Source organism: Periophthalmus magnuspinnatus, chromosome 17, assembly GCF_009829125.3.
Source record: "Periophthalmus magnuspinnatus isolate fPerMag1 chromosome 17, fPerMag1.2.pri, whole genome shotgun sequence".
Lineage (NCBI taxonomy): Eukaryota > Metazoa > Chordata > Actinopteri > Gobiiformes > Gobiidae > Periophthalmus > Periophthalmus magnuspinnatus.
Window position 1 is genome coordinate 23,758,350 of NC_047142.1, and position 27,958 is coordinate 23,786,307.

Here is a 27,958-nt window from a genome sequence, read left to right on the forward strand (position 1 = left end):
TTTTATAGCACATTTCACCACTCATCCTTATGACATGAAGAGTCATACACAACAGTATTACCCACTGCACGACCACAGTGTAACACCTGAGACAAGACCATGTGAAATGAAAAAGTGAGTGCACATTTCACCCATTAATACAATTATTATGTTTCAATAAATGATGACTGAACTGTAACAGAACTGACACTGATCATGTCTCATAATTACACTGAGTTTGTTTTAAACTCATGTTACACTGACTACCTCTTACAAATTTAAGGTCTGATTTTGACCCTGCCCCCCTTTGAGCCCCCCCAAAACATTTTAAAAGACACAAGACTCAAATTTCATTCAGATGATATACCGTATGTAAAAATCAACTGTGCCAAGTTTGAATCAAATTCATGAATGTAAAGTTGAATGTTTATCCTGAAATCTGTAACTTACCAATGGAATGGCCTTGTTTGCATTCTATGAGACTTCTATCTGTCATGTTGGGGGTATTGAACATTATTTCTGTTAAAGCAGGTGAACCGTTGGAGACAGAGAGGCCATCTTGGGCTTAATTTGATGCTGATAAATTGGGGAAGTTTTCTATTTACATATGAAACTATAATTACATTCTGCTGTGTCACATTAAGTTAGTTTGTGGAGAGGATTTGTCCTCGAGAATGTCATTTTTATATTTATTTCTATAAATGGTCTAATTATTGTAAACAAGAAATGAATAAACCGACGTCAGGTTATATTGTTGTATTCCTCATCATGTCAGTATTGTTTGTTCAAAATTGTATTACAATCTGGCACTGGATGCGACTATGGCACCGCTTTAAACAGACTATAATTTCGCCTAAGGTGGGTACCAAAAAACGAGGCCAAGTTGAGACCAAAGACCCATGACTCATAATGGCCCAAGGTGTACAATAATGAAAAATAATAATAAGAAAAAGGTAGCAAAATAATGGCAGTGGAGGGGTCGGGCTCTCAGACTATTATAAGCCATGATCTGGAATATTGATAAGGACAAACAAAGAATCAAAGATCTGAAAATGTGGCAGCAGATCAGGTGAATGGTTTAGTGAAGACTGGAATTCTATTTCACTCACAATCTCTAAAAGAAAAAAATCACTAAATCTTGCTAATATTGGTATATTCAAACGTCAAAAAGAGGCCACAACAGATAAAAACAGATTGATTAGTATTGCAGCAGTCCAATAGATCAGAAGAGCTTAAAATCCTAAAAGTTGGAAATGAAAGAGAATAACACCATTCTAAGAACTCAAACTTAAAATCTTATTTACAAAATTGAAAATTCAAACAAAATTACTGACAGCATACCGTCATTTTTTGCATCTGATAAATAAAAGCATGACTGTCTAGGCTTCAGTGATTGGACATCAGATGTGTAACTTACTCTGTGTGAAGCGTGGGGGGCTGTCGTTGACGTCCGTGAGCTTCACAGTGACAGTGGTGGTCCCTGAGAGACCCCCCAAGTGGCCCCCCATGTCCTTGGCCTGCAGCACCACCAAGTATGTGTCCTGCCTCTCCCTGTCCATGTCTGGAACTGCAGTCCTCAGAATACCTACGAAACACAAAAAAACGCATTGGAATATCAAGCAGGAAAAGTCTGTTCTCTCACAGCTAAAACTGCACCCAATAACATTATATATCTGCGGGAGGCTAAAAGGTATTTTTGATCAATATTTATGACTTAGTGATTACCACGCAGTGTAGCCTCTGGCATACACAATACATTGTCTGGCCTGTGCTGCTATTTGGAACAAAAATGGCCTGAGCACTGGGATCAGAGCCAGACCGCTTCACAAAATAGTACAAAGCCATATCATATACAAAGTACAAGAAAGGTTCAGATGAGGCCATGATAAAGATGCCACCTTTTTGCACCGATAAGGCATTATATGTTGATGAATTTATAGGAACACAAAGCAGATATTCTCATTGAACAGTAAATTGTATTCTCTAAAATGGGGGAGGTCTAACAGTTCTTCACTAATTTGAGAAAGACCAAACAATAAAAGAAGTAATCTAGTTTAGCTGCTTTTACAACTTAATTTCCTAAGTTTTAATGCTAATTCTTAAGTCTTGCATTGTTCTCTTTCAGGAAGGGTTAGGTTGTGTTTTAGTCTGTTTTGAAAGATAGGGCTCTCATATGACCCTTTATGGCTTTGGAAACTCTTTTCACAAATGTATTGGACATTGTCAAAGGCAGCTGTCACACTGCACTGGACATGACGGCTGGGAGTGACAGCTCACTGACATTTGTGACTCACTCAGTCTGATGGTGACAGAACATAACTCACTGCAGCGCAGACAAACACACACTCAAAAACACTATATACTGCCTTAACATAATGCGTTTAGTATGGAGTTTGTTATGATTAGATTAGGGGTGGGCAATATGTCAAAAAATGTCTTACAGTCTTTAAGAGGTAATTAAAGCCATCTGCTGTTTCTGAAAGTTTACTCTTCACTGTGATTGGTTATATCCACCTGTCACTCACTCAGAGCATGATGGAGTCTAACCAATAGGAGTAGATGGAGGAAAGTGTTTTGGACCACAGAGAAAAAAAAACAAAAACAAAACAAAAAAAACTCAGAGACTCATAATATAATGAATTTACCATAATAGCATATTGTCACAGGGATAAGATCACAATTAAAATTTTAGTGTCATAGCCAGCCCTAGGTTGGATTCCACACCATCCATCCATTTTCTTCTGCTTATCAGGGGCCAGATCACGAGGACAGCAAGCTAAGCATTGCGTCTCAGACTTCCTTCACCCTAGACACTTCCTACAGCTCCTCCAGTGGGACCCCAAGGTGTTCTCAGGCCAGCCGAGAGATATAGTCCCTCCAGCGTGTCGTGGGTCTTTCCAGGGGCCTCCACCAGGTGGGACATGTCCGGAACTAGGGAGGCATCCAGGAGGCATGCAGAACAGATGCCCGAGCCACCACACACCTCAGCTTGTCCCTCTCGATGTGGAGGAGCAGTGGCTCTACTCCATACAGATTATGATACTGCCTTTGTGTAAAAGTCACTAATAACTAATGAACCAAATAATTTGCATTTACAATGCATTATATATTGTAGTACATTTGTTGGATTGAATTAAATTGACTGAATACTGATACATATTTGATGTATTATGTGTGATATTTTTAAAGTTGAACTATATGAAGTTATCTTAACTTCCATAGCTTCCAACTGCACTGCACCCTATTTATACAGCCCATTGTTTCCTGTGTCTTGTAGTTTACATACTCCTCCCATCCTTTCCTCTTTTCTGCTTCTTATTCTTTCTGTTTTTCGAGCATGTGCTGGGATTCAAAGTCCAAGCTGATTGCCCCCAAGCCCACAAATGGCCTTTGAATATCATCTTGTCTACAGCAATCTTCACCTTCATGCATAACAAATCCATATTTACACCATATTCTGAGGTTGTACTGAAGTCACTTTTCTGGCGGACTGTTTGCCTGCATTTAACCATTTGTAGATGTTTTTAATGATAAAAAATATGCAGGCTTATCTCTCCATAGATCTGAGCTGTATCTTGGCCTGTCTCCATGGAAGTTTAATCCCATGCTGTGAAACTTTCAAGGCAAAGCACTAACACCTCACATCACATTTCCAACTGTCTTACTACAAACACAATATAACTTTTGAAGAAACCATACATTTTTCATCTATAAAGTAATCATATGCTGAAAGTCACGATACTCATGTATGAATCAATAAACTGTACAGGAAGCACGCCACCATTAAACTAAAAGGTAGGAAATGGGTTTATTCCATATTCTATATTATGTGTCATTGGAGGATATGGGGGGAATAAATCAGCACATGAGATGTGCTGACAGTGCATAAAATGTCCTCGTATATCTCTGACATTTTAACAACATTTAAATGCATCGCTTAAACTCATCCAATCACTTTCTCCACTGCAAATTACCTGATTCCATTACGTCACATACTAGAACATACGTCTTGGGTGACTTGCCAAATCAAGGTGCGCTATTTTTGTATAAGCCTGTTTACTACATAAGCAGAGCTAATAAATCATACAAGATGCTGTTATTGTGAACTTATGCTATTACCAAACAAAGCTTTAGCAACTATGTTACTTATCAGATCTGAGTTGTTCATGGTAAGTCACCACATTTTTATATAGTTCTTCATAAGCTTCATTAAAAAAAAAGATTAATAAATAACTCTAGACAGTGGACTTTCCACTTTTGCACATTTTAAGAATATTAAGAGTAAGACAAGAATGATTGAAATACTAAACCTTGAATAGTGCCACAACCTGGATTATATTTTCTACTTTGCATTTGAACCTTAAGCCAGCAATCTCCAGCACACATCAGAGGAATCAATTATCAAACATTGACATTCACCAGGCACAGCACAAGTACCGCCTCTCTAACCCTGGTGGGTGATTTCAAATCATTTTCGCCCACATGGAAAATAAAACACCCTTTAGCAGCTTCACCAAACACCGAAAGTGTCAGTCTAACTGTACCAGACATCTACAGATCAATTCAGATATGATTGCCCTCAAAGGTATAATCCTCAAGATCTTAATACGTTGGAGAACAAAAATGACTAAAGGAAGTTGATCATTCATTCAGTGTCTAGTCTAGGCCTTGGGTGGTAATATCCATAACACAGAATCTGCAGTCCCTTTGTGTTTTCTGTAATCAGCTCAGTGTAATATAGGCCACAAAACTGCGCTGACATCTCTCTTTGAACATGCGTCTTTTGGTTTTCATCTTCGACCAGAAATAATAATATTAAGCTGCTGGGTCTGTGTCTGTATTTTTTATTCCTTCCTCCTCTTTTTAGTAGTGTGGCGTACAGTACGCTGGCAGCATGAATACATTTGTGCCAGCTCAGAGTGGAATGAACCAGACCAGGGGAAAGAAAGTGGTGTCAACTTTGCAGGGTGGGAGACATTGCATTTTATAATTAAACCCGTCGTTTGCATGTTAATCCATATTGGGATTAAATTTTTAATGAAAACTCAACACGTTTTAAACATCAAAAGGCTATTACTATGAAATTATCATGGACAAGCAGCACAGGATTTAGCTCTGTCTCAACTGACAACATTCAATCAGACTGCAATTATGTGCCAACATGTCTGATAGTGATTATGATGACTTCCTGTAGAAATATATTCACTATTTATATCCAATGCAAGATACAGCCAGTGTGAAATATTAATCTCTGAAAAAGAAGAGTTCTGGATAGCATGCTGTATCAAGACTGACCATTGTAAGATCTACTTTACACCCTGGAGATATTTATCCTTTGTAGAGCATTCAAGGTCAAATGCAATATGTTTTCTCTGAATGAATATAAAGTTCTCCATTTATTTGAAAAGGGTAGTGAAAGTTGGACTATTGAAGATACTCATATTGAGGGCATCTTGACACTATTATTGCATTCAAAAAAACAACATTTGGCCTCTTTAAACCTGCACCTTTTAAAAAGTCTCTACAATCTGCTGCAATGCTCCTGTGACTGCCATGTGTCAATAGAAGTCTTCTATTTATAAATGTGTGGAGAGCTGTGCACTGACCCTGCCACTCTGGTATTGTGCGATATCTCACCAGGCAGGTGCACCATTATGAAAGATAGTTTTTCCACCAGCCAGGAGGACATGCTTTTACAAGCACTGGTGTCTTTGTATGTTAGAGAAACCATTTAAAAGTTATGATTAGATTTTGATTAGATTTTAGAAAGGTCAGTAGCAGCCTGAGGTGTTAAAGTTATTTTTTGGGGTAGCTCTAAAAAACGGTGTGGATCAAAACAGGGTTATATGTCAATGTGAGATAAGTGTGTTTGCCATCTGAAATTTATACAGAAATAATTACTTGTGTGAACCAATATCAAACTGTGTCTGAATCCCTTTCATATCGATTTGGCAGAGGTTTAGAACTATTTCCCTATTTTGATGTAAGTCTCCCCTCTTCACTCACCCAGACACAGAACTAAAATGGCGTATGACCCGTTGGTTGTATCACACCTTGACTATCATTCACATCTTACATGACTAATAGCACCACATAAAAATGGTTTATGGGCAACATTCGCCTAGCACTCCCCATGTCTTGGATGTTTAGATTTTTACTGCATGCATGTTTGATCCTTGAGATCTTGACCATGTTTGCTTTCAATCAGCGTGTGCATATTTGCATGTGGACATCTGCTCATCTTTAAACCTGTGCCAGTGGTAATCGCTGCCATCACACACACACACACACACACACACACACACTTTTACCTGTCTGAGGGTCCACTGAGAAGTATTGCTGGCCCTGCACCAGAGTGTACACCAGCTTGGCGCTGTTCCCATAAGTCGGGTCATCAGCATCTGTCGCTGTCACCTGGATTATAGAGGTGCCTGTGGGGAGAGAGAGAGTTCAGGGTGAGACGAGAGACGAAGAGAGAGAAGGAGTGTAGCTGACGGTGAGAGAGAAAACGCAGAAGATGGTAGAGCTACAAATTGGCAAGAACCAAGAAATACTATATACAGTATATTTCATAACATGATGTTATTTGTGAGGTGTGCAATAAAGATAGTAATTATTGGGATCTTTTTGTATAGTGTTTTTGGGAGTCAGAATCATTTTAGATACAAGATATTCAGTTGTTTCAGAAAAGATTATTTGTCTTCCACACCCACTGCATCTCAAATCTAAACCAGGACTAGACCAGAAATAATGTGGACTAAGGAGAAGGTCTACATTAACACTAAACTGAGATAAAACTAGGACCAAAACTGCATCTATCAAGACAGTAATAAGGTTATAAAGCTAAAGAGCTAAAGTGTAAGTCTGGACACTGGGTTAGTGCCAAATAGGAGCAGTGCCTTGATTGAGGGTAGTAAGGTTCCTACATTTGCATAGATTTTAAGTTGGCATATTGGTGGCACAAAAAATGGACGTAGGCATTTCTTTAATAATGATACATTTTTATTGCTTTTCTAACCCCTGCAGGAATATCTCAAAAGAAAAATTAAATTGTAGGAACGATACTTTCAAGTTGTTTCTCCAAATCTTGAAGTACCTGGATTTGAAGGTAATGAGAAAGCTTTATATGAAGAAGGCTGGCTATGTCCCACTCCTTTTGCAATCTCCTTCCAGCGGCACTGTGACAAATACTTGATTTAAACCTGCTCTCTCTATTCCCACACTTCCACCTCTCCTCACTTCATTTCTCTTCATCTCTGTCTCCAATTCCCTCTGCTTCTCCATTGGACCGTCTGTCTTTTCAATACCCCCCCACCAACATCGTTCCCAAATGCCTTCAAATTCCTCTACACCTCGTCAAGCTCCAATTTACCTGAAATATTTGGGAAATGTTGGCAGGTAAGGGAAAATAGATATGATAAACAGTAAACATGGTTCTTCATTGTGCATTCACATATATCTAAGTTTAGACATAATGGAAGCAGAAGCCTGTGTCAAGGGAAACTATGTGTGAATCTATGGGGCGCAGAGTGACACGGTGTGACTGAATTAATAATAAGGATAAAACAATCCAAAGAAAATTGTGATTACTTAACGCATACTTTAAGTGTACATAATTACATTAATGTCTGTACTCATGTCTCATTTCAACTCCTTTGGGTTGAAATGAGACTGTTGTGTGTTGTGTGCATCTAAAGCACTTTATCATAAGAGAACCAGGTATACTATTAGCATGTTAATGTTTGTTAAAATTATCATGACAGCATTATCATGGCCCCTGAAAGGTGTGAAATGGCCTTATAAACTCAACACAATAAATATATAAAATGCCATGAATATGTTAGGAAAGTGAGTTTTCTTGAAGATAATATGAAAATACTTTATATAGAAGAATCATAATACTATCTAAATCGTGATGAAGGCTCTAAAAATCATGGCATGAATTTTTCCGAGTCTCACCACCACTAGCACCAGCATGAGTCAGTGCCCCAGTGTCATGGATGGACAAAGGGCCCCACCACTGCTACTTTGTGCAGTCAGGCACTTCTTTCTTACCCCAACAATAGAAAGAATTGATGGCAAATTGGTGAGTAATTTTTTATTAAGGTTGTTTTTTTTGTTTTTTTTTTACCAAATGAAATTATGCGTATTAAAATTGAATTGTGAAATCTGAATTGCTCAGTGATTATGCTATTGTCTATTGAAAAATTAATAATGAAATATGCCTCCTAAAAATAACAGTCTTGACTTTGTAACAATAAAAAATAAACTACTTTTTGAATTGCTCTGAATGGAAATCACAACCAGCTGAGAAATGCAGATCTCACTGTTTTCATACCCACAGTTGTCATAATTTCAAATAACTGTCATGAGTATGCATAGACTGTATATATAAATGTACATAGCAAACAGGATAGCGGTCATGTTCCAAATAGGAAGTGAGCATGGGTGCGCTTCCTGACTCTGGCTCCAAATAACTTTTTCTTGAAAAACTGTTGCTACTCTCTCTGTAACTGCTGCTGTCAGGCTCATCAATTTGCTCTGAAAACATTCATATTAATCCACACTACATGATTCTTGTGTTTTTATTTGACTATTTTGTCCGTAAACCAAGATATGAACATTAATAACAGTCCAATGAGGCGCCTTCTTGCTCTCTTTAGCATTAGCAACAGGTGTGACTAACAGAGTTGCAAAGCACTTTAGCCACTGTGCTGAGGGAGGAAATGTATCTGGAAATGTATCATAGTGGATCTGGAACCATCTGTAACATGTGTTCAAAACAGCATTTATAACTGCACATGACAGTGATTTGACAGAAAGCAGAAAGAGCAATGGAAAAAAACAAGAACAAAAGACATGTTTTAATTACAGAATAAATGATTTCTGCTCACACTTGAGAAGTTCAATTAGACGTGGCATTCACAGCTCCAAATGTGATTGACATTTACAAGCATGTGGAAGGCGCAATTATGTGTTAGAGTGTGTGCTGTTACACCAAAGCCCACAATCCACTATGCACTTGGCAATTAATCAATTATATCACACTAAACCAACATGTGTCACCAATAGAGATTATTAACCAATTAAGATAACTGGTTACTTTAAAAGGTTACTTCAAAATCGTTGCAAGGGGTAGAACCACGATTTATTTCAAAAGTGCTTCTAAAAAGAACAGCACTGGCAATACTACAGATATTTTCTCGACATTTTTATGTAGTGTGTAATCTAACTGCTCTTTTTAAAATGGAAGCAAAGCAAAAGTGCATATTGTTTCAAATGTATTATTGATCAATGCTAAAGTAGGAAACCATGGGAGATGTGATTTGTAATATCATAACTATATCTGACAAGATTAGCACACACAAAAAAACAGATGAACTATTATGTGCACCATTTAACAGATTTGGCATGAGAATTGTTTTAGAATTACCTTACAATTAGAACATTACTAATACCATTTATTGTAAAATGGTGAAATGGAGAAAACTCATGCTGTAAAGTCCCAGACAGTACTATAAAGTGACAGTTCTTCACATTTGGGGATAAGTTTAAGTCCTTTCACATCTGTGCAATACTTGAACCTCAACTAAAACATTCAAACACACTGAACATATTTTCGTTTGATTGACATAGTATCATCTGAATATCAAGTTATTTATTTTTGACAATATTGCCCACTCCTATTTGGAAGACATGAGAAACGCTTACACATTCTCGTTTTTCAATTTTTCAAACAACTTTTTTACTTGAAAGGACCCGAAAATCGCTCACATAGATAAATGTTATGTTTTCTGATAGCAGTAAAAACTAATAAGGCCCCAGATGAAGCTCCTTGTGTCTGGGGTTGACGCAACAAGCGCAAAGAGCTGGTAAATGTATTTGTATGCAGCCCGCCAGACATATACAAGCAAGCCCAATCCACGAAGATCAAAATGTCACACAGTAACGTACCCATCTGGAGCGCATGTTCTGACTCTAAGATGCCCGGGCTCTGGGGACAGGAGAATAACAATTCCTGCATAGTTTTTACATATCAGCTTTCAATATTTATGCTCAAGGTTAAACTTTGAATGTGAGTCAGTCTCCCTGAGCGCGGATACACATCTGGTGAGGTGTTTACATCCAGTCAGTAAAAACTAGCACTGCTCAAAACAAGATGGGGGACTGGCAGGGCTCCAGTACACCTCGCATTATGGTGCTGCTGCTGTAGATTAGCCTCCCCCCTGTCACCTCGCCCTTAAATGTATCATGTACGAAGAGTGCAACACAGCTCTAGCGCAGGAGGAGTGCCATCGCATCAGTCACGCGTCCTGCTAAGCCTCGTAAATATTGAATTGCCAAGTAAATATTGGATTCATGATTGACTGAACGGCATAATCTGAACATTGAGTGGCTCTCATGAGGAAGCTGATAGAATGACTAAGAAGTGCTGCTGTCACTGTGCACTCTGCCAGGACAGTTCTATGGAAACAGTCTACTAGCGCTACAATGAGAATTTACAATGTGAATTACCCCCACATTAGTTTAGATGTTTTTTGCACTGGAAGCTCTTATGCATTGCTTTGTTGCAGCAATGAGCTAAAAAGCAAGGGGAAGATACGCTAAATGCACGGGAGCAAATTGATATACGCTTTGTAAACAGACTCTAACAAGTACTCACAAAGCCATTCTGACATGTGCAAAATAGTAGCATTATGGGCTAGTTAGTCTACAGCAATATTTCCCAAACACTTCCAACAGTCTGTTTTTAAACCCAAAAACATTGTCAAAGATATTTACCCATCTGGAAAATTTCACAATCTCTCTTCTATGTGAGAGCAATTCTTATTGATTTTAAAAAGCAAAGAGCAATCCATGGCATAGACTCTTTTAAGGAGGGCACAGAACAGTTTAGATGGAGATTCCAGCACTTTCTGTCCATCCAGGCTTTTTCTGAGAGGCACTCACGGCCGTGCTCAGAATCCACACTTATTGTCCCTGTGACATGTGGTAGCTCAGGACACTCTCTTCCCTTTGCTCCTCAACCCCCTGTGTCACCTCAGCACTTGTTACAATGTGCTTGTCTTAAACCGCACATGAGACGTTATGTTCCCATTATCTGACTAGTGTCACTGCTTACAGTCAATGACATAAAAGCGTCACTTTAAATTGTGCCTTATACTTTTTATTCTTTAACACCTGCATAAATGTCTTAAAGAGTCAAACTTGCATTCTGTTATAAAGCACTCCTGTAAATGTAAGCTTGTTCCATTGCTTTATGATGCTATTGCGTGCAGCACTCCAAATGGGCTATATAAAGAACGTGGTTCAAATTGGATGTATTGGCTAATTTTTTATATTTTCAATTGCCTTTAAAGCATTTTACTGTTTGCTTTTACACAAAGTGACTCATTTCACTTCCTTTTCACATTTGTAACATATTGGTGTTTTTTACAAAGTGGCTATAGAGAGATAAGTATGTGTTTGGATGTGTGATTTAGGCTGCAGTAAAAAGTAATCAGATCTAGAATCAGACATTGGCAAGAAGTGTTGATGCAAAATGGTGCACCAAAACCAGTGGTACAAAGTTTTCTGCCAATTCATTAACAAGCAGCCAATGGTTTTGTGTCCTGCATCTCTTCCTTATTTTGGTTGGTTGCTTACTGCCGGTTTGAGTTACTGACGTCCCATTTACTGTTACTGGGATGTCTTGCCAACAGTTCTGTGATGTAGTAGCGGAAGTATAGGAACATGAAGCACTCTGAGATATTCTGTCTATCATTTAAAAGAGTACTCAATGGAGACACATAGTAAAAAGCCCTGCCTTCTGGTTTACTGTCAAGTTGTGTTACAATAAATCCTAAAACTTGTACATTTGTTAATGCAGCGTCACCACCTGCTTGTCTCAATGGAGAAGTTACAGGTCAGATCTGTGGATAGGCAACCCTGGTCATAGAATGCACATTCTTAAAGGTAATTTTAGCAATAAAAACATATGTAATTGAATGCAAAATAGATTAGTTTAATGCCATACTGTGGAAAATGCAAGGCAAAAAACAACTCAGTCAAAACAAGCAGGTGCCAGACCGGGTTACATGTTACATGGTGCACCAAAAAAAAAAAAAAAGTTTTATAATTAGAATGTCCTTGATCTCGCCATGAAGGGCATAGCCTCTATAAATACAGGACTCATTATTGAATGAGGAAAACATTGTTGCATCTTTCATTTACTCATGACTCATTTGCTTGAATACATCTCACAATATCTCAACTACAGGTCAAATCAGGTTCCACTTCCAGACAACTGGATGCACAGTTTTAAAGGCAGGCCATACTTTTCCTAATGAAGCAGAGAGGAGCGCTCTGTGGTGCAGTGGAGTCACCGCGCTGCATCATGTCCTACACTGATGGAATAGTAATACACTGCCTCAACAGCCCACACATTAGGTCTTCTTTAAAGTGTGAGTGCATTTTTACTGCATATGAACAAACTCAAGTGCAACAAGGGTGGAAGTATTGAATATTTATAGTACTTAAGTATAGCTACACAACTAAACATGGGTAAAAGTAAAAAGTACAACACAAAGTACTAGTTTTAGTTACTTTTTTATGCAGTTTTAGCATTTTAGATCAGTCTTTTACAAAAAACATAATTTAAGTCTGTTTTAATTATTTTTCTTCGCTATGATTCACTTCTTAAGACTTAATGCTTTTCTACTTTTTCACCATGATTCCAAATGTTTTTATAAATCTGTACATCATGGCAACGGACAACAGATGAAAACTAGCCTTTTGGCTAATTCTGGCATGTTAAACAGTTACTGTTGGTCAACATGCACTGTCCGCTATAAATAAATAAATAAAATAAATAAATAAGTATTTAACGCTGAATCAAGTTCTGGTCAATCAGAGCAGGAGACACAGTGACATATGTGTGTTTGTGGGTATAAAATACAGTGGTCAGACAGCTGTGCATTGGGACAAATGGAACTTGCGCTGTACTCATAACTCTTAAGATTTTAAAGGCAGCTATTAAATTGCAGAAATTATACTCAATTACAAGTACACATTTACAAATGTACACAAAAAGAACAATTAATCACCTAACCCATTTACTTTGGACCTCTGCAAATAAAATTCAGTATAAGAGTAGAAACTATGTTGTAAGTCCATTAGTTTGATTGTGCATTTAGTGGTCATGATATCAATACAATTATAAGCAGTGCTCTTAGACTGGTGTGTAATTACATGCATATGTACACAGCTAAGTAATGGTCACAGGTATTTAATCAAAGAACAGAAGCTGCCCATATATCCTACAGCCACACAGTCTGACAGTGTTATTAGAGATAAACCATTCATCTATGGCACAACAGAGCCGGCCCGTGACTGCATTTAAATCCTATTTTGATGAGCATTTTTCTGGAGAAGAGGCTGCTGCCACTGTAAAATAGCCAAGTCCAGCCGTGATATTTCTCTAAGTCAAGTCCCAGCGCCCGGAAACAGATGCAATTTCATGCCAAAAAGTGGAATCATAAAATGGGGGGACTTCTGATAAATCTGATTTTCTTGTGAGAAGAAAAGTCAGTTTGTAAAGACCAAGGACTAAACCAATCTATTGATTAAAAAAAAACCCAGGTAGTGCCCAGGAAAAGCATCAGTGTAAAGTTCACTTCATGGATAAAAATATACACTTATTTTACATAATAAATTAATATGCTCTCCCCCTCATCCATGTTTCATCATCATCTTCATATAATAGTATGATAGTATTCTGAGATTATATTCCTTGCTAATGAAAAAAATACCTGTGATTAAATCATAAATGTGAGATGTATAAACTTGATTGTGGAAAATTCCAGGGAAAGCAGTAAAGCACATGGATACAAGCAGGTGGAGGACCCAGAAAAGTTACATAGTTCACTTTTAATTGGAAAATGTATGATCTGATGGGTACAGCATATGGCCTATATAAAACAGTATACATGCCCTTGACTATGGGCCAAATTTAGCTTAAGTCAAGTTCCTTTTTGAACTGTATCAGTGTGTGCAAAGGACATTCAGGATTCCCACTCATATGACTATTAAATGACCTGGACACCAGGCTAGATTGAAAGAGATAAGAATAGACCTTTTTTTCAGTTTCTTTAGTAGAGTTTGCTCACATAGAAAGGCTAATTGTAATCCTCCAAGTGGTCTTGTTAACAAAGCGTATGGACATGCATCATTATGTGGTACATTCATTAAACAGAGGCCAGGTTAATCTGTGTTTTTACATAATTACGCTTCAGTAAACGGGCTGATTTAGAAATGGCCGAAGGCATAAAATGATGCTCGTCTTGAATACAATTATCAAGTGGCACCATGAAATTAGACTGTGGGCACTAAAAAAACCTCATTTGTCTTTTGGTAAGTAGATACATTCAAACTGTTGTGGATATTTAGTGAGGAGGACTACAAATAAATATACAAAATGCAGATACAGATACAAGTAGTGCATTTATTATTTGATTTTCCATCTTGATGTAGATGTAATCTGTGATCTAAATAAATTCAAGCTTAAATGTTGGTTCTTAAAATGTAATAACCTCTGGCTTAACACCAAAATCTGAAAGGTTCAAAACTTGCACAACTCACCATAAACTCTGCGAACTACTCTATATAAGAAAACTTTATGTTTATTTTTATTTTATTTCATGATTATTTTTTAAAAAGTAATCAAAGAAACATTTCTGTATAATTGCAAATGTTATGGATAAGAGTGGATCCAAAGTGTAAAACGTGACTTTGAACTGGAGGGTTTTTTTTTGTTTTGTTTTTTGATGAAAAGTCCCCCCTCGATTTCCCTGTAAATAACTGCAGCCTGGCTTTGACATCAGTGTTTGTGTATAATAGCACAGTAAAGCGTCCAAAGTGCAGAAGGATTTTACCGCCATTTAAAATTTCATTTTACCTAAAAAGCCTGTGCACAAAACGGTAATAGAGTGTGAAAGGCATCCAGGCAGCAACAGCATGTCGTGAAATGGCTGAGGTGCCGGAGCTGTCAAAATCCATATAGACATTAATATGCAGTGGAGTTCACATTTCAGTGCAGGTAACCAGGCAAAATGCACATAGCATCTTACTGTATCAATTTAATGTTCCCAATATTGAGCAAAACCAAAATACTTTAAACAAAACGTGGCAGCATTTAAATCCACAATGACTAAAATCATTTCAGTTGTAATAATAGATGTAACCCTGCTTGTGAACAAGTCCATGTTTCAGCATGTACTTCAAGTGCAATGTTATTATAAAGTGACCCAATTAAAATGTATTTTAAATGAATGTTTAATTAATTAGTTTAATTTGCAGAGTAAGAGTTGAAATGTTACAGCTTTAAATACAACGAGATGGAAGATTTTAATTAAAGTTGTTATTGCAGCACGACGCTGAGCAACCGTTCAAAATGGGGAAAAGTATTACAAAACAATGTATTATTGCAGGATTAGACTCAACATGAAAGTAATGCATAGTTTTAAAATCCCTTTTTGGTGAAATTCTGACTATTTTAGGATGGGATTTTTACAATAAGATATTTTCTCTTATCACTTCTATCTATGTATCTATATATCTGTTTTTTGGGGGGGATATTTTTTATTCATTAAGGCTTTGGACTGGCCCAAAGAACTTGCTTATGACTTGCTTATTATGTTGTATCAGTAGTTCTGTTTAAAACCTGGTTGGGGCTTTCAACACAAAAAACACTGGGCTTGGATTGGCAAGCTAAATATAATTTAGTATTTGGCCAGTTGTACGGGTCAGCTTGTGTGTGTATATTATATTATTTGTAATACACCCTGCAACATTTTTTTTTTCTAGTATCAGTATTTCTTCACTGCTGAGCAAAATGCCTGCAGACAATGCGGCCCTGTGCCATAGACATAATAAAAGCTAGTGTGTGTCTGTGATCAACAGGGACATCCATCATTGGGCCCTGACAGGCCTGAATGCTGCTGGTACTCCAGTCTGATTAGACAGGCGAGACACAGCTGTACACCACTTTCTCTGGAGGTAACTTCTTATCTATTGAAATCATGTTTTTAACTAATAACAGTGACTGCACAAGTGATTCGGGCCTGCTTTGATTTGTGCTCCCGTCTCGCACAGCTCGTGCCCATGAATGTTTGATGGTGTTTCTGCTGGTGCACTTGTGTGTAAAGGTTATTGGTCAAACTGTGACAACAGAGTGTCCATGTCGGCTCTCTGCTGAGATCAGGAAACAACTCTGTCACTGCTCTGAGCCGGATCAGTGCAGACGGCTGTGAGGAGTTTATTTAAGGCTTGAGCTAAGGGTGGACCACAGTTTCTCATCTAAAAACTATGGCAGCATTTTTAGTGGGCAGTATTTCAGTGAGAAATATGTTTCTATAAGTTTCTCTTCATTTTTAAGACATATTTTAGTTGTTTTTATTTCTAGAAACCAGGATCCAACATATAACTTTGACTGTATGTGAAAAAATGCAAGCAATCATTTTGATAGTTAGAAATTAGCAACTTTTATGTAAAATACAATTTATTCTGAAAAGCTTCTGGCTAATAATACTGGCATAGTATATTAGAATGTATTTTATCAGTTTATTGTACTGTGATACTGTACATTTTGAAGCACTTTGAAGTTTGCAGCTAACATTTCTACCTTGTGCATGCAGTTTTGTTTCAAGACCAAAACAAGAATCATATGGAATCATAAATACTTGAACAATGTTTCATTCATGTGAGGGACGGTTGCCTTACCTATATTTTCCATCTCAGGCACGGTGGCGATATAGGGACCCTGATCAAACACAGGCGGGTTGTCGTTGATGTCCTGCACCCTGATGATGAACTGGGATGAGGGCTCCAGGGCACGGTCCGTCTGTCTGTCTGTTGCTGTGGCGATGAGGCGGTATTCGTCCTTCTCCTCGCGGTCCAGTGGTTTGGTCACGTGGATGTTCCCCGTCTTCTCGTCAATCACAAAGACAGAGCCCGCCCCCTCGCCTCTCAGCACATATTTAGTGCGTCCATCATTCCTGTCCATGTCCGTGTGCAGCTGTGTGAGCAATGGAGAGGGGACATGGAGACCACAGCCAACGGGACAAGAGAAATGTGGAGAAAGAAACAGAGAAAAAAGTAAAACAGAGTTAAACATGTACTTTGTTTTTTAGAGAAGCGGTGAAGAAACAAAACAAGCAGATTATCCAAGTCCTCATGCATCCAGGGCATAATGAATTTACACAGAAAGCACACAAAAGAAGAGTGCACAATGCCTTTCACACGCTTCCTCTCATTGTGATAGCTGTTCCTGAAGCATGCCGGTTATGAAGGGGGATCTTTCTAATCTCTATTATATCCAGAACACATGCTCCTCGCCTCACTGCAAAGCCTTTGCACTTTACAGCGGCAGTATAGGAGGAGGACTTACTCGTCTGCATGCATACACTGCACAGGGTGTTTAATGAAAGCACCAAATCAAAGGTATAATGAACAGAGGACCAATCAATTATTCTGTAACTAATAGGTGTGTGTGAGGCAGAGCAGAGGGGCGCTTGGTGCTGGGACATGCTTTATTGATCCAAGCCTGTGTGGAGCCTTATTGGATGAGTGCCTGGCAGGACGGCAGAGCAGCAGAGCGACCCGTGTCCTCTCAAGCAGAGAGAGGTAATATCACACACTCCTCTGTGTCCTCAGACAGAGACTGCAGCAGGACGCACTCACCGCATCAAGATTCAATCTCATTACCCCACACTGACGTGAAGCGAATGGCAAGAGTGTCCGAAAAAAGAACCCGAAATTAGCCCTGCTCGAGAAAAAGTGTGACATTGTGACTTGAGACTGCACAGCGATGCCTTTAACTGAGGGAGTATTGTTGCATGGCAACAGCTAAGCACATTTGCTAAATGAAATGAGAATGGATACTGTGAATCGAAATGTTCATTTACTTTGAAGATAGTAATTTTTCAAAGTAGGAAATAGTAGGGCCTCCAGGGGGTAAATGATCTGAAGTTGAAAAGGTTGTTTGGAGCTACGGAAGCAGTCGAGATTCAAAAGCCAGAATTTTAATATAATGTCAAAAGGTAAAAGAGAGAGCATATTTAATGAGCACAACAAGAGAAACAAATGAAAAGAAAAAAAACAACAACAAAAAACATTTATAGAAATTAAAAGGGAAAATCTACAGAATACCAGTCTTAAAGTACATACTGTAGCCCTACATGTAGTGTTCAAAGTTTATATGTTACAGGCTTTTCCTGAAAACTCTTTCAAACAACTGTGCCCTCATAACCCTTACATTTACATAAGCAAAGTGGCTGTGGTCAGCTCCCAGCTAAATGTCTTAAACTGCTTCAGAGGCACAACTTTCATTTGCATGTTAATGAAAGCATTTATTAGAGCATTTCAGTCTAAATAGCTGGAGCTAAGTAGAGTTTTCTGCTTTCCTTGAATTGAACACTAACTTTAGATTTTCTTTATCCCTCGGGGTTTAGCCTGCGAGTTAAGTGTAATGGCTTTAACATGGCCCAATGCCCTGGAGTATGGGGCTATGTAGTATATCAATCAGTTGGACAGTTTTATGTACATCCCAACATAGCAAGCCCAAAATTGGATCCCAAGAATTAAATAATACTGTAAGAGTAAACACTATATTGCTAACACTAATCAAATTAAAAAAAAAACAACTCATACATCTGAAATTGAATGTATCTGACAACATAGCTATTTTACTACATTTGAACTTTTTTCAGCTATATTTGATCAGTTCACAGCCATTTTCTGATTTGTTTAGTTTGTTTCATGGCCAAAAGGTACTAATATTATTAGATGTATATATGATTTAAACGGGATGACTTTTGTGGCTTCAATTTCAATTTCAATTTTATTTTTCACAATGGTCAAAGTTTTATTTTTCACAATGGTCAAAGTTTAGTAGGGCACACAGACACGCAGCAACGTACACATCTACAACTCAGCGTTTACATGCTACATACAGAGGTGTATATCGTTCACATTTTACCGATTGAGCCTGTGAAAAACATGGAACCCCAAGAAGCTGTAAAGCTTATGGAATGGGGCCCATCACCCTGTGCAAAACACCCATGATGGCTTGGCAGGTTTTTCTTTTCTTTTCTTTTTTTTTTACTTTTGCTATACATATAGATATATATACATATAATAATATATACTTAGGTCAATTATAACACTCATGTCCCAGAATTGGCTTCTATCAATTACATTCACAGATGAGGACACACAGGGTCAAGTTGAAAGTGTTTACATCTCCACTCATCACTAAGTCTGTGCCCTGCTCTCACACAGCGCCATCTTGGTCTCGAGGCCATTCGGGGCCAATTGACCCAAACATGCGGCTGGTCAGGACCACCTGGGGAGCTGGGTTCCACAGTCTCATTAACCAAAAGCCATTAACAATCAAAGTCTTAACGGCCTCGCGGCTTAACGAGAGGACTTAACGAGCGTCCTAATGAAGCCCGGGCCATCATTACCACAGTGAGCGCTAGTGTGGCTGATTGAAAGCACCACTCGGGGCTATTCCGCAACAGGACGGTCCCGCCTTAGGAAACCAAATCCATTTAAGCAAGATTTCTCACCCATATCTGCCCCTTCCCAAGATTAAAGAGGACGGATGAAGGGAAGAAGCACTTGAACTGTTATGGATATTTCATAGGCAAAGGTGGTTCAACTTTGGCATATCTCTCGGCCACCTGTCAGGCAAAGTTATTTAAATCATATTCAGACATAATATCATTTATCACATCTGTTTAGCTTGAATAATATGAAATCTCATAACTCCTACACTTCATATCCCCTGATACGCCATCTAATACTTCAAGAGGAAAACAATAAGAAGGCATGGGCCTCAAAATCCAAATTTACCAATGTGTCACCTCTGCTTATCCAGGGGACCACTTCTATTTTCTCTCCCTCATGTTATGAATGCATGGCCTGGCCTTTCCCAACTCCTAAATCTCTTCAATTACTTATATTATCATAAGGTAATATGCTTATACTCTTATACTCAATTTCACATTTTTGCAATCACCATAAATCACCAAACGATGAGGAAAACTGTTCTGTGCCAACCTCTAAATCACTGGAATAACACCACGCACACAATTTCACATTTCTGCTGCTCAATAAATCATGAAAACACCCTATGAAAAGTGTTTTTTCACAGTCATACATTAGGCTAATGAACGTGGCTGTTTCTCCCACTGCCAATTCAGCATGTGTGGTCCCCAAACAACAAACTACACAGTAAAAAAGACAGGGAAAAATGGCATTACAAACTGAATGCAATGATGTACATATTTGAATATAAACTCATGACAAAGACTAGCTCATTTTTGAAATTTAAAAGGGCAACCTGCCTTACAAAACATTTAAGAGAAGGTAATAAACAGCTAGATGGCTAGACAACGTACAGGTATAGCCTCAGTGTGAGAATAACATATGTTAATACGGAACAATATATGTTAGATGAAGCAATAACTTTTGGGAGTCAATATTTATCGTGGGGACTTTTGCTTAGTACTAGTCAGGAACTTTGAGTTATTAGATCTGAGCTGTAGAGGGTTGAAAAAATAACTTCTATGACTAATTATAGATGCAAATTAACTACTGAAGTATTTCATTGTGCTATTCATTTATGGCATTTTGTGTTTTTTAACCATATCATGCATCATTGAGTCAGTGGCATCAATTTGTTTCAATATTATCATTTATCTCAAAAGACGAAGTCATGGGTCAGACCTGGACAACTGACGGATTACACAGGCATTATTGTTTATCATCTATATTTTCTTCAGTAATATATGGAACTTCAAAATTTTGTTCAAAATGTGTTTGTTTGATCGTGACAGGTCTAGTGGGGATGCAATATCAAGGCTGCCCACATGAATGATTCAGCAGAAGGGCAGGTTCTTCTTACTTGAAAAATAAGAAAGATTGGCCTATATGTAAGTAATTAAGGTATCAATACCCACAAATTGGTAATGAGAATTGGAAAAATTGGTATCAAAAGTATATTGATACTTAATAATTTATAATTTGCACATCCCAACAGGCAGGATCAGAATTGGATGTGTATATCAAAGTTTTATTCATTTGAGTTTTGTATTAGTTGTGCATTTTAATAGAGCTTTGTTAAGATCATAACCTACAATGTTTCTTGTTTAAGTTGACTTTTTTTTTTTTAATATAAAGGTTGTACAATGTCAAATCATGAACAAAAAGAACTGACCCAAAAATGTACAGAAGTAGGGCAAGCCCCATGAGGATTTCAACACCGATATCCAGGTTCAACGCTTACAAAATCAAGCATTCTTCAAGAGTCGAGTAGTGTACACGCTTTGGCCTATCCCCAAATCACCACTACAAGGAAACGTGAAACTACTTCATCTGCTGTGTGGCAGCTTCAAAAGACTCCCAAGACGCAAAGACAAGTGGAAATCCAACAGACCGCTCCAAACTTCACAACCACACTAGAAGAGAAAAGGGATCTGGGAGTTAGCCAGCTCTTTTATATCAGTCAGGATCCAGCAGGGCAGGGGTGAGGGGGTCAGCCAATCGATTTGGAGCAGCCTCACAAAATTCACAGAAATCTCAGAAGCATGACCAGGGGAATATAGAAGTGGAATGAATTTGGGAGTAAGTTCAGATAAACATGAACAAAGGGTAAGTTTGAGGTGGTTTATGGGTGTTTACAAAGTGGATATATACAAACACAACGATCATGCAAAAGATTATGACTACTGCTATTTGTTGAGCATTTCCCAGCACAAATGAATGATCAATATGCCAAAACAAATTATGGACATTTTGTGGTTCTATATATTAATGCATCATATGTACTTTATAATATACCGTTACCTGTACTGTAGACCAGAACAAAAGAATGGGACCCAGATACAAGACTATAGGTCAGTACATCTCCAAAATGCAGCTGCATAATTTGACCATTATGTTAAGAGGAGAAAGGGATCTTGTGATATCATTTTGACAACAGAATATTTTTGTAACAATAATTATGGGAGATTACATGCAAAACCTGTGCTTCACAGTTTTAAGTATTCAACATGAAACTGCATTTTGGTGATATTCTGTTACATTTAAAAGTGCTTGTACCTTGTTCAGTATTAGCCTCTCTTATCTGTAAGAGAGAGAAGTGTGATGTCTGGAGGTCTCCTTGTGGCCTGGTTAAAGCTGCTCTTGGCACTTCTATTGTGGTGAGTGGACAGAGCTGAGGCGTGACTGAGAATAAGTGTGAGTGTCTGTGTGTGTGCATGCGCGTGTGCGTGTGTGTCCTGCAGAGCTAACCCAGAGAGAGGGAAGACATTTGAAAAGGAGCCAGGGAGGTCCAGAACAGTTCACAGAGCACTACACAAACCTCAAGCCAAGAACTTCACAAGGACCAATAATTAAAGTCAACAGCATCTAAGGACCGCACTGTGATTGACTCTATCAGCACGGCCGCGCTGTGTTCCATCTGATGATACACTCATCACAAATGGGCCACGGTCTACAGGGTCTACAGGGCATGGCAACATGTGGTGCTTCTTTGTAATCTAGATATCTGTGTGCAAAACCCTATGACACTCACTTAAAGGCTCTATATTACACAAAATTGACTCTTGTGAGCTTTAAGCCATGTTATAAGGTCGTTACCTCAACAAAAACATACCTGGCGTTGTGTTTTGGTTCATTCACACATTTGAGTAACCCTTTATTATTAACTGGTGTACATCTCCAAAACTCAAAATGTCATGTAGTGGTAACAATGAAGAGTTTGCTTTGATTAGAACTGAAGCAACACCATCAATCCATCATCAAGTAACAATCACTTTGATGTTGTGACGGATGTTATTTCAGTGCATGTTCTTCAGCCCCGCCTCCTTAGCCAAAACTTTACCAAAGTCACAGAAATGTCATGCTCTATGAAGATCACTGAGAAAGATAAATGATCTGACAGGATAAGTTGTTGAACACGAGTTTAAACTATCTTCTCCCAAGACACTCAGTCAGAAGGTTCAGAAGAAACACATGCTGAAGCAACAGGAGGTGGGAAATCTCAAATCCCACTCATAGAGTATAGCTTGACTGAAAGAAAATGGTTACCTGATTTGTAATTCTACACTCCTAATCCTACCACAGAGCAGCATTTTCAAATTTATTTTTAATTAAAAAATAGATTGTTTTGAAAATAACTGTTGCAAGGATCATCTAATTCAGAGATAATTGCCCTATTCATTGAGTTTCAAAGCTGTTATATCTGCACGTAATCTCTTACCAAATCATTTATATCTTTTTAACTGATTCGTGGAAATTGTATCCTCTCGCATACATGATGTCAATATATTAAACCTCTCTGTTAAACTAACTTTCCCAAGAGGTAATTACCCTCTCTTTACTGCATCTTTAGGGAATAAGAAGCCTCTTCAAGTGCTGTTCATAAACACACATAAATGCTAAAAGTGCATTACTTGCCAGTGTAATCAGAACAGACATGCAGAGCAAAACACCTTTCTATTTTTCAAACACAAACTCACGCTTCATGAGAAGAAACGCAGAGTCCTCTGAGGAGCATTTGTGAACGCTGAAGACCCCTTTACAATGTTACAACTTCAGAAACACGTCTCAACTCTCAATCAGAACTATTCTCCCAGCAGGATTTAAGTGGAGAGGATGAAGGGATATGTGAGGAAGTGTGTTATGAAGGAAAATGTCACACAGTCAGTGGCACAGAAGGACTGGTGTATATTTTTAAGAGGCAAAAAGTGACTAAAGTTTAAGTATGAGATACTACAATTACACACAAAACACAACTATTTACAAGTTATACAAGTAGTAAAAGTTCAGATTCAAAAATGTATGAATGAACAATTTATGCAAAATAAAAAATAAAAGTATATACATTGTGCCCATGGAGAAAGTTGTTCTCTGCATTTAACCAATTCTTCCCAAGAGTCTTGACCAGATGTTGCAGCAGGATTTTACCACAGGATTTATTTGGAGGAGTAGCCTACTGTTTTAGATTGATGGAGGAAACCAGGCCACCCAGAGGAACTCCACATGCACTAGACAGGCCCAGAATGCCAAGTCTAGTATTTGATCATGTTTGCAATAGGGACACACAAGTACACCATGTACATGCGACACAAAAACATGCATTTCTGGAAGTAAAAAGTACAAATCTACTTCATTTACTTGATGACTTTCCACTACACATGAAAACAATCCACAACAAGCACTTTTCCATTTGTCTGTATTGGAACTTTGAATGCACAGAGGTTCGGTGTGTTAATTGTTTTGTATTGATCCATGATTGATTGTGAATTGGAGGTTGGTTAATGTGTTGGTGATCCACTCACAGCATGCACATGTTGTTCTGTTCTTGTTTGATGTAATTCCATCTGTCTCCAGAGGGCACATTGTGTGGCCTTCATCTCTTATTCATCATTATTAGACTTTTCCGTTGTGTCACAGCTGAAGACTAATACATCTCACCACAATATCCCCTCCTCCACTATAGTATGTATTATTCAGGACAAAACGGAGCTGTTAGCCTCCAAGTATGCAAATCCTTCTTTTGATTATCATAATCAGCTGACGCGAGAGAGGCAGAATAGTGTGTGTGCTTGTATGTGTTTTATTGCTTTGGCGATCCACTCTGGCGCTGGGTGGACTTCAACATCATATTTTTAGCCGTGAGATGGGCTCGGGAAAGGCCACTGGAGGCTTAACTCAGTGCTGTACGTTTAAAGGGCAAATCGCCCACATATATGCCAGTGCATGGCAGTGCCAGAAGAATGGCTTTTACCAGTGCAAATCCAGTGAGAGTACGAGGAGAGTGTGTGTAAGGACATCAGGCAGTTTAGGTCTCAGCTCTGATAAGGTTAGTGTATCCATTACAGTAGCCAAACATAAACCTAAGATATTTAACCTTTGTTACATACTGTGCAGAGTGACAACATCAATAAATAATATGACTTTGTATCTTAGATACTACAGAGTTTACTCTCATGCAAAATATGGTAGTTTTGTTTTGGCAAGGAAATAATGATTAATTTTGACTTGTCACACAACAGATGTCTGTGTGTAATACTGCGTTTTTCAAAATGCTCCAATTATTTTAGGGAGCTGCATGTTGGTCTTGTTAGAACAGACAAAAACATAATTACTCATTATCAGAAAATGTGAAATGCAACAAGTTTATATGAAAACATAAGAAGTTTGAATGAGGTCAAAGGACAAAAAGAAAATGTTTCTCAGGGCTGGTATTTAGGGATGAGTGGGTTAAAGTTGGTCCTGTAGCACACAGACGTGGGCAGCTTCTAACAAAACAACAAGGTCGATGTGACAGAAAAGCAGCCTGTTTATTAGAAATGAAGTATTTTTTCAGTTTTCTGTCTCTGCATCATTTCAGTCCTCACTCTATAGACACAAACAGCCGGTGTGCCCCTGGGTAAGACACTTAACCCCCATTGCACACTCCACAGATAGCATCAGGAAGGACATCTGGTTTAAAGCTCAACACTGCAGCTGGTTCACCTTGCAAACCCAGACAAAAAAGAGAGCAGCCAAAAAAAAAAAAAAAAAAAAAAACATCTTTGTCTGCATCTCATCTCATGAGGTTATTTCACTGTGGTTCAGTTTCTACATAAATACTTATGTATTAAATCATTTAGTGCCTTTTGAACAAGGATCACTCCCAAAGGTTTTTATAAATGTAGATGCATTAACAGCTATGGCATATGCACATAAATAATGTTAATCAGCCCTCTAGAATATATAGGACCAGCCACATATTCACTGGTTTTATTTCCAGTTCATTATTAACTGATCGCATTTGAATTATTTATTAGTATTCAATTACACATGATTTATTTGCAAATGAATGAAATTATGTGAAATATTAACCATAATAAAAGGAAAGTAGACAATACTATCTTAAATACTGAATTTATTTTTCCTTGAATAAACCATCTGTTTTTTTAAATATGAAGGTTAAATGATGTTAACATTTGTTTGCCACTCAAAACTTCTTCAGTTCAAATGCAGCTCTGAGCTAGTGCCATATATTATATATTTGATACCAGTTTAACGAAACTTCCTTTTCAATACTGATATCTGATTGGTTCTTTTTTCTATGACTGTATTTTTGAAAGTGTAAATGAATGCTCAATATTAAGCAGAAAATATTTTCTTTATGTTATAACCATGTCAATTTTAAAACATACTCACTATATGATGTCTGTTTATTTATAACTCAAAACAAACGTGCAAACAAATGAACCAGAGCCTCAAAGCTGGTCCTCATGTGGATGAAGTACTTACATTTGACTTTTGTTTTCCCAATATACGCACTTTATATCAAAGGCATGTTTTTTGTTTTGTTTTTTTGAACTTAACACTTAACTTGATAACTTTGATAACTTAACACTTTTACAACACAGCTAACCAGGCAGAGGAGGAGGATTATGGTGAACCTTACGTGGACTCATTTGGCTGTATGTTCACACAGGCACACACTCTACACTGGATATTTACTACTACTATTTAAACGTCTTGTGTTATGTTGTGACAATAAATATTTGTTTTCTTCAACACTATCTATATTTCATTTAGAAATACAGTCACCACACATAGCCTCCTATGTCACAAAAAACTATACAATATATTCAACTTTTTCTGGAATAAATTGTTTTAGCCCCAAATACTGTACTTTAATACACATCTCAGGAGACTAAGAAATTAAAAATAACTGTCTAAAATGACCCTGTTTTTGCTGCTTCCAGGCTCAGGACATGCTGTGCTTCTCGTGTACTCTCTGTTTGCTCCTTGTGATAGTTTTCCTTCCATCTCTGCCTCCTCGCCTATTAGGTGTCACCTATCTCCTCCACCCTCTGCCCTCTTGTGGCCGGGGGCGACTCTTTCTGATGCCCCCTTCTCTCTGTGCTCTGACCCCACCACACCGCCATGAAGCCCCCATTAATCTCAGCTGATGCAGTGCACATGCCTCCCTCAAGAATCACACTCTTAATTATCAGTGCAAAGTGCTTGTGACAGGTTAGACTACTCATTTCACTACAACATAATTAACATCATTATATTAAAAAATTAACATCTAATTTTCTTTGGTGAAAATCATATCATTATCACTAAATCTTTATTTTGGACACACATGGTCTATAGAAGGTTAAGAAGACAGTACACAGACAGACAAACAAATACAAACAGTGTTCTTATAATATAATACAATTTTACTTCCTGGCTGGACATGAGCAGCAGGTGTGACATACAGAGAGGTAATTCTATAACTGTATAGCAACCGTAATGTTACCAAGAGCTAAAACTTGCCTAAATGACACAACATATTAATAAAAACAAACACAACATCTTTATTTTGTTAAATGAAGGCTTAAACTGTGATAAAAATGCCTTCCTTGTGTGTAAATTTTATGTTGAATGGAATTTTTGGTGTTGATGTAATAGTAGTAGCAGAAGGAGTAGCAGTATTCTATTTTAGAACTAACTGCTACTTTTTGTATTTTTGTAATTTTCTTCTGAACTTTTTTCCAACAAACTTTTTGTTTACACTTGACTGATGTAAAACTTAATAAATATTTAAAACAGGTATTATCCCGTCAAACCAAGCAATAATTAGAAAAACAAATCCTGTCACATACACTTCAATTTAGATTGAAAGCAATAAACCATAACGTGGATATTTCTGGCTAAGTTTGATGGCTAATTTTCACTATTTAATCTGGCCTGAAGGCAGAATCACCTCTTGGACCAAAGGGCATTTGCGTGTCAGTGCAATAACAGTGGCGATCTGGTGTTTGGCCTGCGGTGCTGGAAACTGCGAACATTAAAAACTCCCAGAGGAAAATGGAGTCAAGTGTCAGCTCATTTAGAGGGAAATGTTTACTTCTCTGTTTTTTTAGTGTATGGTTTTGCA

General features: G+C 37.9%; 1 protein-coding gene across 1 annotated transcript in view; it reads right to left on the reverse strand.

Annotated features, from left to right (window-relative positions):
• The window catches only part of LOC117385252 (cadherin-24), a 104,449-nt gene that overhangs the window by 64,583 nt on the left and 11,908 nt on the right, over positions 1-27,958 (reverse strand). The window contains exons 2-4 of the mRNA XM_033982523.2: positions 16,738-17,032; positions 6,291-6,410; positions 1,397-1,564 (exon numbers count right to left, since the gene is read on the reverse strand). Coding sequence (XP_033838414.2) covers positions 1,397-1,564; positions 6,291-6,410; positions 16,738-17,032 — 583 coding nt within the window. The remainder of the gene's footprint in view (positions 1-1,396; positions 1,565-6,290; positions 6,411-16,737; positions 17,033-27,958) is intronic.